Below are 11,677 nucleotides of genomic sequence, written 5' to 3' on the forward strand. Positions count from 1 at the left end.
ATATAATAACATAATTTCAATCAAATAATATATTGTTTACTTTGAGTATTTTTTTTATACTTCAACCTATACTTAAAAGGTCATATTAATACAAATAAATATTTATAAATATAAAGCAATTTTATATAAAGTACTGACTTAACTTTTATACTCGTTTATACACTCATAATTTCTTTTGTATCTATTGACTTGAAAACTGAAAAATCTTCTTGCCGATGATTTCTTCTTAAAATTCTTCAACAAACTCATCGAATCCCATAATTAAAATTTGAAGTGTCACAATTACTATCTTTTTACATATCTAATCTCTTTCAATGATAAAAAACAATGGCTAAAATGCATGTGAGACGAAGAAACGAATTATAAGGGATAACATAAGAAAACATAAGTGGATCTGTCTCTGTCTAGTTCTGAAGGCCATATACATTTGATATTGTATAATAAGACTAGAGTAATAATGGGAAAATGATGAATCATATTACAAAAACAACACTAACAAATATGATATTTTATTCTTCCTTTATTTTTTTTAATCGTCCGCTAATGCATCTTTCCCGGCCACTTTTTTATTTTTTAAAATTTTCTGATTCGTTTATTTCTTTTGAGCAATAGCAGACAAATAAGTTCAGGCTTTTTTGTTTTGTAACAATAAAAAGAAGAGTGTAGATTACGTCTCGTAGAATCGTGGCTGTAAAGCTATGCATCAAAAACAAAAGGCCTGAGTTTCCAGTTTCCTAGAGGTTGGGTTTGGGAAATGCTGATCACGAAAATGTGAAAGTGAAAATAAAGTTGTGAAGAAGGATTGCTTGGGTCCCTTCTACATTATCCAGAGTCATCGTCCTCATAAATCTATCACTCTCAGTTTATTGTGAATTTCTTCATTTCTATTAATGAATTTCATCATTAGTACACATGACTATGTTACTAACTCTTTTCTCACAAATATATAAAGTAAACGTAAAAAGTGAAATAGTCTCTATATATAAATATATATTACAACGGATACAAATTAAGTGAGTGGAAGTAGGAAAAGAGGTCGGTTAAAAATAAAATAATAACAAAAAAATATAGAAGATTGATAGGCTGAAAGAAAATATAGAAGAAAGTATAGGAGAAATAAGGTTAAAATGCGATTGGTAGATTGTTTGGGTAGAAAAAATTTTAAAAATGACTCAGTATTTTAAGTTACTGAATAATTTGTATATATAATTTAAGTAGTTTTACCAAAAAAAAAATCATTATAATCAATTATGAATAATTACAATATAAGCATAATTAATAAATTATGTTTACAGAATTAATTATTCATTGCTTATGTGTGTTTAAAGATGAATTTAAGAGAATGAATTTGAAGGAAAAAGAAGGTGAATACGTAGAATTCATAATATTTGTAGAATTCATAACTCGTCATCTTTTGTAATCATTTATTATCTTTATTATGTTTATATCATTGCATAAACAAACCTACACTTAAAATGCAAAATGTATTATATCTTAAATATAATTGATTATACCTACGACGTAATTAGTTAAGTGCTAAATGCTTCAACTTATCTTACATAACCTCATTTCACCCAATCAAAAACCTATGATTTAATTTAATTAGTTAGCTGGTGATAATTTATTGGTTTTATGCTTGTTACTGAGATTAATTTCTACCCTTTAAATCCAATTTTTTTAATCAAAAATATCACCATTTATCTCCCATCACGCGGTTCCGAACCATCAAATTGAATCACAAAATATTTTAATTAATCCATCCAATTTTATTTTATACTCTTTCCTCTTAAAAAATAAAACACTCATAAAAAACAGTCTTGATATTTTTAAAGTGCGTAGACGGAATGAACCTGGTAAATTTGGAATTGAATGACAAATAAACTTAATCCATTCAATGTTACTTTTATAACCGAACCAATTGGTTGAATTTAAATATGCATAATTAATGGCCAATAAATTAACAGATTGAAATGTCCATCCAGGTAGTTTTCTTCTTGACCTTGTTTTGTCTTTTTTTTTATACTACTATCAACAACAACAACAACAATAATAATAATAATAATAATAATAATAAAATAATAATAATAAGTTTTGTGTTGAGTATGAAGAAGGAAGCATATACATAGGTGAAGAGGAGGGTTCCATGAGAAAGCATCTTGTTCCTCTTCTTTCTAAATAAGCGAATTTGTTGTTCTTTCCGCGTGTCTCCCTTCCCATACTTTTCCAGGGAATCTTTTTCCTTTATCTGTCATCATTTTTATTTTTTTTATTTCCATTTTCTTACTAAATTAAAATATCTACCACCTCTTCGCTCACACTCTCTCTCTGTTATCTTCCCCGATCTATTCAACCCTCCTCACTCACACCAAAACACTCATTCTCTTCACATTCCTAATTTATTCAAACATCCATGGACGACCATTCTGCATTCCCTCGCTTCTTCTTCATCTTCCTCATTACCAGTAAGTTAATCAACTAACCAAATTTCTCAACCATTAATTTTCCTTTTTACTTTTTCATCGGAATGGAAATTCACAATGCTGTTGTAATGTAGCCGTAGCACTTCCTGCAACCACCGTCGTGTCGATTGGGATAAACTACGGTCAAATCGCCAACAATCTTCCCTCACCGGACGACGCGGTGGCGTTGGTGAAATGCGTGGGAGCAACCAAAGTGAAGCTCTACGACGCAGATCCGAGGGTTCTCAAAGCCTTCGCCAACACCGGAGTGGAAGTAATGGTGGGTCTGGGCAACGAGTACTTGTCCAGAATGAAAGATCCAAGCAAGGCGCAGGCATGGATCAAAAGCAACCTACAACCCTACCTCCCAGCCACTAAAATCACCTCAATCTTCGTCGGGAACGAGGTTCTCACCTTCAACGACACTTCCCTCACCTCCAACCTCCTCCCAGCCATGCAGAGCGTGCACACCGCGCTCGTCAACCTCGCCCTCGACAAACAAATAACCGTCACCACCACGCACTCCCTTGCCGTGCTCCAAACCTCGTATCCTCCTTCGGCCGGAGCATTCCGTTCGGACCTGGCTCCGTGCCTAGCTCCCATCCTGAGCTTCCAAGCGAAAACCGGATCTCCCTTCCTCATCAACGCCTACCCTTACTTCGCCTACAAGGCCAACCCGAAACAGGTTCCCTTGGACTTCGTCCTCTTCCAACCCAACCAAGGGATGGTGGACCCCTCCAGTAACCTCCACTACGATAACATGCTGTTCGCGCAGATCGACGCGGTGTATTCCGCGTTGGACTCTTTAGGCTACGGGAAGTTGCCGGTTCACATTTCGGAAACCGGTTGGCCTTCGAAGGGGGATGAAGACGAAGCCGGTGCGAACCTCGAGAACGCAAAGAAGTATAATGGGAATCTCATTAAGATGGCTATGAGTAGCAGCAAGAAGGGCACACCGTCCAGGCCCAACTCCGATTTGAACATTTACGTTTTCGCTCTGTTTAATGAGAACATGAAGCCCGGCCCAACTTCCGAACGCAACTATGGGCTTTTTAAGCCCGATGGGACCCCTGCCTACCCCCTCGGCTTCTCTCTGGCTTCTGCTCCTAACGACGCCGTCAGTAACAGTACCGGTGCTGGCACGCCGCCGCGGCCACCCACCTCCTCCACCGGATATTTGTCCATTTCCTCTGCTTCCTCTCTGGTTAGTTACACTAATTCCACTACTACTTTCTGCTTATTACAACTGTTGCTATTAAGCTAAAAGTTTCGTAATAGGTTGCCAATTTGATTCCTTATTTAAATTTATTTTAATCAATAATTTGCTTCTTATAGGTGGCAATTTTTTATTTTAGTTTTCGTACGTTTTAGTTTTTATTCCAACAGGTTTTGTTTTATGTTTCGGTCTACTCAGTTTTATGAGAATGAAAATATATTACATAAAAAATAAAATGCAAAATTGTATGTATAAAAATAAATTAAAAATGCAGAAATAAAAATAAAAGGTTAATTAATGTATTAAATCAAATGATTAGTTAAACTAAAAATTATGTAACCTAACTCTAGTTTTGGTGAGACAGAAAGTATTTTCGGGATTATCAATGAAACTGTCGATTTCGCGCAGACCAGAGTTTTCTTTTTTCCTGAATGTGATCGTGATATCTATTTTTTACTCGTTGAAAATATATACAAGTTAAATTTTCTACCCAACATTTATGAGATAATAGGGAGTGGAAAAAGTTTTATATCGATAATGAATAAAAAGTAATTTATGCAATAATTAAACTCTATAAAAATAAAAATTAAGCAGTTAGTTTATCGTATTTTTTAATTCAAACTTATCGTATGTTTGATTTGTGACTGGAAAGTAGAAGAATAATTATTCTGAAGTTATGTCCTCGATGTTTATAAATCCATAACTGGGTTCAGGTGTATACATTTTTAGATGAAGTTCCAAGTTTGCGTGGTTTTCTTTTTTTTCTTTATATGCCCACTTTTGAGAATATTTTAATAATTGTTAACGAGGGTTCTTTATTTTTGAACTTTTCAACTAACTAGTTAGTTTTTACTGACAATATAGCCGTTAGTACTGTAATAACGTGGATGTTTGGTTGGGTTTGGGACAGGAGAGATGTTGTCTAGTTGGAGCTTGGTTATGGTTTTTGGTGACGCTGCTGATTTTGAAGTTTTAAGGATAATTAAGCAGAATCCAAAGAAAGAGAGGGGGTCATGGCGAAGGGGGAGAAGAGCACAGGCAGAGTGAGAAGGGAGTAAAGGTAAACCCCACAACACAAGCTTACTTATTATTAATACATTTTTTTTATTTTTTATTTTTCACTTTACTTGTCCCTTACTGTTGGAATTATTGTCGCACTCCTTATAAAGAGATAAAGACCATTATGTCCATTCAAATTTTGAAATTGTGTTATTTTTGGATGCAGTACTGTACCTTTTGGTGGGAGTAAATTTTATTTTAAATAAAATTCACTTTCCTTAAAAATGAAGTAACTTGTTTTTTATTTTTTTTTTCATCTTGAATTATCTGTTTATGGAAATTTTAGTATAAATTTTCTACCTGATATAAACTTTAGTTTAATTTAGAGGAAAAAAAAACAATTTTACTTCACAATAGTCAGATATCTATATCTTTTACAATACAGACTATTTGCGAAAATTCTTTAAAAATACTGTGGTATACAAAGGTAAACACATAAATACAATCATTTGAGAAACTTGGAAAAACATTTAAAGAAATGTTGTAATTATAAAATTATGCAATATGAGAATGGTGTACTTTTTTACTATAGAGACATAATGTTGTAAGACAATTTTTGTAAGTTTGTGAGAGTATAGTATTATAAGTAGGTGGTGAGCGTAATGATGATTAAGATTGGATTAGGAGGGTTAAGTATTAATTTGTTGGCAACATAAGTATTATTGGGAGCGTTATGAGGGAAAGAATAGACGTGTGAAAAAGGTAGTAGTTAGGAAACAGACAGCATGAGTATGATCAGCATTAGGCACTTTTTTGTTGGCAGCATAAATAAAGAAAGTTAACCTTTTGTTGTGTCTGTTTCAATTTTGCAGGGAGTAGAGATGAGATGTTTAGGAAGGAAGGAAAGTTAGCTGTGGACTTCAGGAACCTTTTCTTGTCACTCCCCACCCCCGGGGACTAATTTATTTTTATTATTTTTTATAATTATTTTATATATTTATTATTACATTAAAGTAGGAATACATGCAATTTGATTGGTATTTTTATCGGACATTCTTTCATAATAAATATGTTTTGTAGTGTATTCAACTCTATTACTCATCCACCTCCTCCTCTCCCACTCTTATGCAAAATTTTTATTTTGGTACAATTATTTCAATTCCTTGAATAAGAATTATGCTCCACTTCATTGAAAAATAAATAAATAAAGAGAACGAAAAAAAATAACAAACAAATCAAAAAAGAGATTGTTTGATTGGAAAAAAGAAAGTAAAGCGTAAGATAAGTTCATTTGTTATAATTGTATGTATTATTATTTATTATTTTTAATATTCTTTTAAAATATTTATTGTGAAGAGTAAAAGAATAGACCAGATTATTATGAATATTTTCAGAACTTATTTTGTACATAAAAATACTTAAAAACACGGCATAAACTATTCTCACAAATCTTTCTAAATTAGCTCAAATAAACCACAATTATCCTATTTATTAACCTTCGTAATAGTCACAAACCCTAAGGTTGGAGTGAGGTAAACGTTCATAAGAGTTACGAAACCCTAAAGTTGGAGTGAGGCAACCCTCAAAAGGTGTCATACAGGGTTACTAACCTAGCACTAGGATGGAAAAATAAATATGAATCTAGATTTTACATGCTGGTATATATATATATATATATATATATATATATATATATATATATATATATATATATATATATATATATATATATATATATATATATATATATATATATATATATATATATATATATATACTAGCGTAAACACAGGTGCTATTGCGTTTGTGTATATAATTTTTAAATATATATGATATTATAGTAGTAGATGATAATATTGTAATGTTATTAAGTTAATATATAAACTAAAATTATATTTATTAAAAATAAAGTGAAATATATCAGAACAGATAAAAGAATAACTATTGATAAATACAGAAGAAGAAAAGAAGTGTTAGAATTATTACCTATACCTATTGTATCATTAACCCTATGTGTAGGGTGTTGAGTGTGGGAAACTACCTACTCCATATCTACTGTTGCATGTAATCATGCCTAGTATCTTAGAGTAGTTTTTTCATATCTTTTCATATGTACGTGCTTGCTTCATTATAAATAGAAGAGGAAGAGAGTGGTATTGTAGTCCACTACTCATATTTTAAAGTCTCAGTCTCAAGTTGGTATCAGAGCGGGTCGATCCCGCTCTGGTTTCTGTCTCAGCTGGTCCGTCACCGCTGTCCGCGGTTGATCGCCGTTAGTCACCGCCGCTGTCCGCGGCTGTCTAAGTTCGGTTAACCTCGTTTCTGAACTACCCAACACTGTCAAACAACTTCTCAACACTGTCCGCCACTGTCTGCGTCCTCCGCCGCTGTCCGCCACCGTCCGCCGCCGTCCGCCGCCGTCCGCCGCCGTCCACCGACGCAGTTCCGTCCGGAAACCACCGGATCTGAACCGCCTCTCCGCGCGACAGCCAACCCCGCCGGTGTCGCAGGCAGCGCCGTCGCCACGCGCCTCCACGCGCGTCTTGTCCGTTCGCTGCCGTCAGGCGCGTGCCGCTCACGCGCCGCCTTCCCGTCGCCAGTTCGTCGTCGCGCCACCTCCGTCGCCGTCGCCGGAGCCTCCTCTACCCGTTTTGACCATCAAATCTCTGTTCCGGTGAAGTTCAGTAGCACCTCTTGTGGAAATCGTCCCTTTCGAAGTCGAAAATCGTCACTGTTTCACTGTTTTCGTTACTGTTTTACTGTTTTCCGAGATCCTCTCTTTATCATGGCCACTGGAGGTCCTACCGGGAGTGCTATTTCATTCTCCGGAAGCCCCTGCATTACGTCCGAGAAACTAAATGGCCAAAATTACTTATCTTGGTCCGCTGCCGTCGAGATGTGGTTTCTCGGTCAAGGACACCACGAACACCTTGAGAAAGATGGCAGCCACATACCTTCTGAAAAAGCTGAACAGTGGAAACAAGCGGATTTCCAACTATGTGCTCTATTGTGGCAATCGGTGGAACCACGACTTTTGATGTCCCTACGGGCCTTCAAAACTTGCCACTCGTTTTGGAAGCGAACTCAGAATATCTATGCAAATGATATTCAACGCCTCTATGATTCGGCGAACAAGTTGGCATCTATGAAAATGACTAACCATGATATGATGTCATTCATGAATGACGCTCAAGCTGCTGTGGAAGAACTTCGAATGTTCTTGGAAGTCGACTCTCTAGATGAAATGAAGAAAAAGCTTGACAAGTACTATATGGTAATGATCCTCCGCGCTATACACCCAGACTTTAATCATATCCGAGATCAGTTTTTGACCTCTCATGAGGTTCCTTCCATGGAAACTTTGATCTCCCGCATGATACGTGTTCCAACTCTTCAAACTCCAGAAACTCTTGCTGTAATGGAACCATCTGTCATGGTTGCCACCCGAGGAAGAGGAGGTCGTGGAACTAGAGGAGGTGGACGTGGAGGTCGTGGGCGTCCTCAGTGTACGTATTGTAAAAGGATGGGTCATACCCAAGAAAACTGCTACACTTTACATGGATTTCCTGCCAAAACAGCCAATGTCTCCCAGGCAGAGACTACTGACTCCAAGTTCACTGAGGACGAGTATCAAGAGTACCTACGCCTCAAATCCAACAGCTTGGCACAGTCATCTCAAGCTCCAAGTACATCAACTGTTTGCATCTCTCAATCCATGGAAGGTCACAATTCATGGGTAATTGACTCTGGTGCTTCTGATCACATTTCTGGTAATACCTCTTTGTTCTCAACCATTTCATTCCAAGAAAAATCTCATTTTATAACCCTCGCAAATGGTTCTAAAACATCCTCAAAGGGAGTCGGTCAAGCCATCTTATCTCCGTCCTTAAATCTAAAATCTGTCCTTTTTGTCCCTAATTGTCCTTTCAATTTAATTTCCTTAAGTCAGTTAACCAAAACATTGAATTGCTCTGTAACCTTCGATGACAAATCTTTTGTTATACAGGAGCGTGGCTCGGGGAGACGGATTGGAGAAGGATATGAAGCGGGCGGATTATACCATTTTGGATCTCGTCCACGTGTGTCATGTGTTGCAGCCCCCAATCCTAAAATGTTACATGATCGGCTTGGTCACCCTCACCTGTCCAAGTTAAAGAAAATGTTTCCTGAACTTAGTCGTCTCCAGACTTTAGAATGTGAGTCATGTCAACTAGGAAAACATGTTAGATCTACCTTTTCTAAAAGATCTCAATCAAAGTGTACTTCTAGTTTTTCTGTCATCCATTCCGATATCTGGGGACCTAGTCGTGTCTCATCTTTTGGCTTTAGGTATTTTGTTACTTTCATTGATGAATATTCGAGATGTACTTGGGTTTATCTTATGAAAGATCGTTCTGAATTATTATCCCTCTTCACATCCTTTTTGAATGAAATCAAGAATCAATTTGGTCAAGTAATTAAAATCTTAAGAAGTGACAATGCCAAAGAGTATTTTTCGTCTGCTCTTTCTAATGTTTTGAGTTCCCATGGTATCCTGCACCAGTCTACTTGTCCTCATACGCCACAACAAAATGGTATAGCAGAAAGAAAAAATCGACACTTAGTTGAAACTGCTCGTACCCTTTTGCTTAGTGCCAACGTTCCTGTCCATCACTGGGGAGATGCCATCTTAACTGCAGGTTTTCTTATTAATCGGATGCCATCTTCCTCTCTCAATCATAAGGTCCCTTTCTCCATTCTGTTTCCAAACAATCCTCTCTTTCACACTTCTCCTAGAGTTTTTGGTTGTGTATGTTTTGTTCATGACATGTCTCCCGGGTTAGACAAGCTTTCTGCTCGCTCTCTCAAATGTGTTTTCTTGGGCTATTCACGACTTCAAAAAGGGTATCGATGTTACTCTCCTGAAACCAAGAAATATTACATGTCTGCCAATGTTACATTTTTTGAACAGACCCCTTACTTCTCTCCATCTGTTCAAGATGTCCATGTCATCCAGCAGGTCCTTCCTATTCCCGTGGTTGAGTACAATATTTCCAATGTCCCTGTCCCTCCAAGTCTCGACCAAAGTCCTCCTGAGCCATCATCTCCACCTATTGACTCTCTCCAACACAGGATGCCGATGAATAGTCCAGTTGTTCCAGAACATGGTGAATCCCCTACTTCAAATTCTTCTCCCTCGTCTCTTGATCCCACGACTCCTGGTGAAGGTGATTCAGGTTGGCCCATTGCTCTCAGAAAAGGTACTCGTTCCTCTCGAAATCCACATCCCATTTATAATTTTCTTAGCTATCACCGATTATCGCCTTCCTATTGTTCACTTTTATCCTCAGTGTCTTCTGTTGTTATTCCCAAAAATGTGAATGAAGCACTTGATCATCCTGGATGGCGACAAGCCATGATTGCAGAGATGCAGGCTCTTGAAAGCAATCATACTTGGGAGCTCGTGCCCCTCCCTTTGGGTAAGAAGGCTGTTGGTTGTCGATGGGTGTATGCAATTAAAGTTGGCCCTGATGGTCAGGTTGATCGACTCAAAGCCCGATTGGTTGCAAAAGGGTACACTCAGGTTTATGGCCTTGACTATTGTGACACCTTCTCTCCCGTGGCCAAGATGACTACTATTCGCCTCTTCTTTGCAATGGCAGCAATTCGTCACTGGCCTCTTCATCAATTGGATATCAAAAATGCCTTCCTTCATGGTGATCTTGAGGAGGAAGTGTACATGGAGCAACCTCCTGGGTTTGTTGCTCAGGGGGAGTCTGGCATGGTATGCAAATTGCATCGATCTTTATATGGCCTCAAACAATCACCACGAGCTTGGTTTGGAAAATTCAACTCCATTGTTCAGAAATTTGGGTTAAGACGCAGTGAGGCAGATCACTCAGTCTTTTACAAACATAACTCTCCTGGGAAATGTGTCTACCTAATAGTATATGTTGATGATATTGTTATTACAGGAAATGATACTACTGGAATATCTCAACTGAAGGAGCACTTGTGTAAACATTTTCAAACCAAGGATCTCGGAAGCCTCAAATACTTCTTGGGCATTGAAGTAGCTCAGTCAAAAGATGGAGTTGTAATCTCTCAAAGGAAATATGCTCTTGATATATTACAAGAAACAGGTATGATTGACTGCAGACCAGTTGAGAGTCCTATGGACCCGAATCAGAAGTTAACAACAGTAGAAGGCGAATTATTCTCCGATCCAGAGAGATATAGGAGGCTCATTGGAAAGTTAATTTATCTCACTATTACGAGGCCTGATCTATCTTTCGCAGTTGGAATTGTTAGCCAATTTATGCAGACTCCATGTCTTGGACATTGGAATGCCATCATCCGTATTTTAAGGTACCTCAAGAAGGCTCCAGGACAAGGGTTGCTATATGAAGATAAAGGAAATGTTCAAATCTCTGGGTACTGTGATGTTGATTGGGCAGGCTTTCCTATTGACAGACGCTCTACTACGGGATATTGTGTCCTCCTTGGAGGAAATGTTATCTCTTGGAAAAGTAAGAAGCAAAATGTAGTGGCTCGATCCACCGCTGAAGCTGAATATCGGGCAATGGCGTCTCTCACGTGTGAACTCATATGGGTAAAGCAATTTCTTCGAGAGCTTAACTTCTGTGAAATTCAGACCATGAAGATGTATTGTGACAACCAGGCTGCTCTCCACATTGCATCAAATCCAGTGTTTCATGAGAGAACTAAACACATAGAAATTGACTGCCACTTTGTTCGAGAAAAATTGATGACCAAGGAAATTTGTACTGAGTTCGTTGGGTCAAATGACCAACTTGCAGATGTGTTGACCAAGTCATTAAGGGGACCTCGGGTTGAGTTCATTTGTTCCAAGCTTGGTTCATACAATTTGTATGCTCCAGCTTGAGGGGGAGTGTTAGAATTATTACCTATACCTATTGTATCATTAACCCTATGTGTAGGGTGTTGAGTGTGGGAAACTACCTACTCCATATCTACTGTTGCATGTAATCATGCCTAGTAT

The 11,677-nt window shown here is 37.5% G+C and overlaps 2 protein-coding genes across 3 annotated transcripts; both read left to right on the top strand.

The window, feature by feature from the left end:
- The first annotated feature begins 2,154 nt into the window (after positions 1–2,154).
- On the top strand, positions 2,155–5,768 carry LOC114189560 (glucan endo-1,3-beta-glucosidase 11). 2 transcript variants are annotated; one of them, XM_028078159.1, is made up of 4 exons: positions 2,155–2,462; positions 2,555–3,663; positions 4,589–4,735; positions 5,547–5,758. In XM_028078159.1, exons 1-3 carry the CDS (start codon positions 2,411–2,413, stop codon positions 4,649–4,651), a joined length of 1,224 nt encoding a protein of 407 aa, XP_027933960.1. In that variant the 5' UTR covers positions 2,155–2,410; the 3' UTR covers positions 4,652–4,735; positions 5,547–5,758. The 2 variants fall into 2 exon arrangements, with proteins under 2 accessions (XP_027933960.1, XP_027933959.1); XM_028078158.1 differs by having other exon boundaries at positions 2,160–2,462; positions 4,586–4,735; positions 5,547–5,768.
- An 882-nt stretch (positions 5,769–6,650) lies between these two features.
- Positions 6,651–8,841, top strand: LOC114192577. Its single transcript, XM_028082337.1, has 2 exons — positions 6,651–8,444; positions 8,681–8,841. Exons 1-2 carry the CDS (start codon positions 7,460–7,462, stop codon positions 8,716–8,718), a joined length of 1,023 nt encoding a protein of 340 aa, XP_027938138.1. The 5' UTR covers positions 6,651–7,459; the 3' UTR covers positions 8,719–8,841.
- Positions 8,842–11,677: the final 2,836 nt, after the last annotated feature.

Source organism: Vigna unguiculata, chromosome 7 (genome assembly GCF_004118075.2).
Source record: "Vigna unguiculata cultivar IT97K-499-35 chromosome 7, ASM411807v1, whole genome shotgun sequence".
Classification (NCBI taxonomy): Eukaryota; Viridiplantae; Streptophyta; class Magnoliopsida; order Fabales; family Fabaceae; genus Vigna; species Vigna unguiculata.

Bases quoted from the DNA above. Each gene is read 5' to 3' on its own strand.
- LOC114189560 (XM_028078158.1), top strand. From the start codon at position 2,411: ATGGACGACCATTCTGCATTCCCTCGCTTCTTCTTCATCTTCCTCATT. The intron at 2,463-2,554 runs GTAAGTTAATCA...GTTGTAATGTAG, and splicing joins CTTCATCTTCCTCATTACCA to CCGTAGCACTTCCTGCAACC. The intron at 3,664-4,585 runs GTTAGTTACACT...GGTTTGGGACAG, and splicing joins TTTCCTCTGCTTCCTCTCTG to GAGAGATGTTGTCTAGTTGG.
- LOC114192577 (XM_028082337.1), top strand. From the start codon at position 7,460: ATGGCCACTGGAGGTCCTACCGGGAGTGCTATTTCATTCTCCGGAAGC. The intron at 8,445-8,680 runs GTAATACCTCTT...TTTGTTATACAG, and splicing joins TGCTTCTGATCACATTTCTG to GAGCGTGGCTCGGGGAGACG.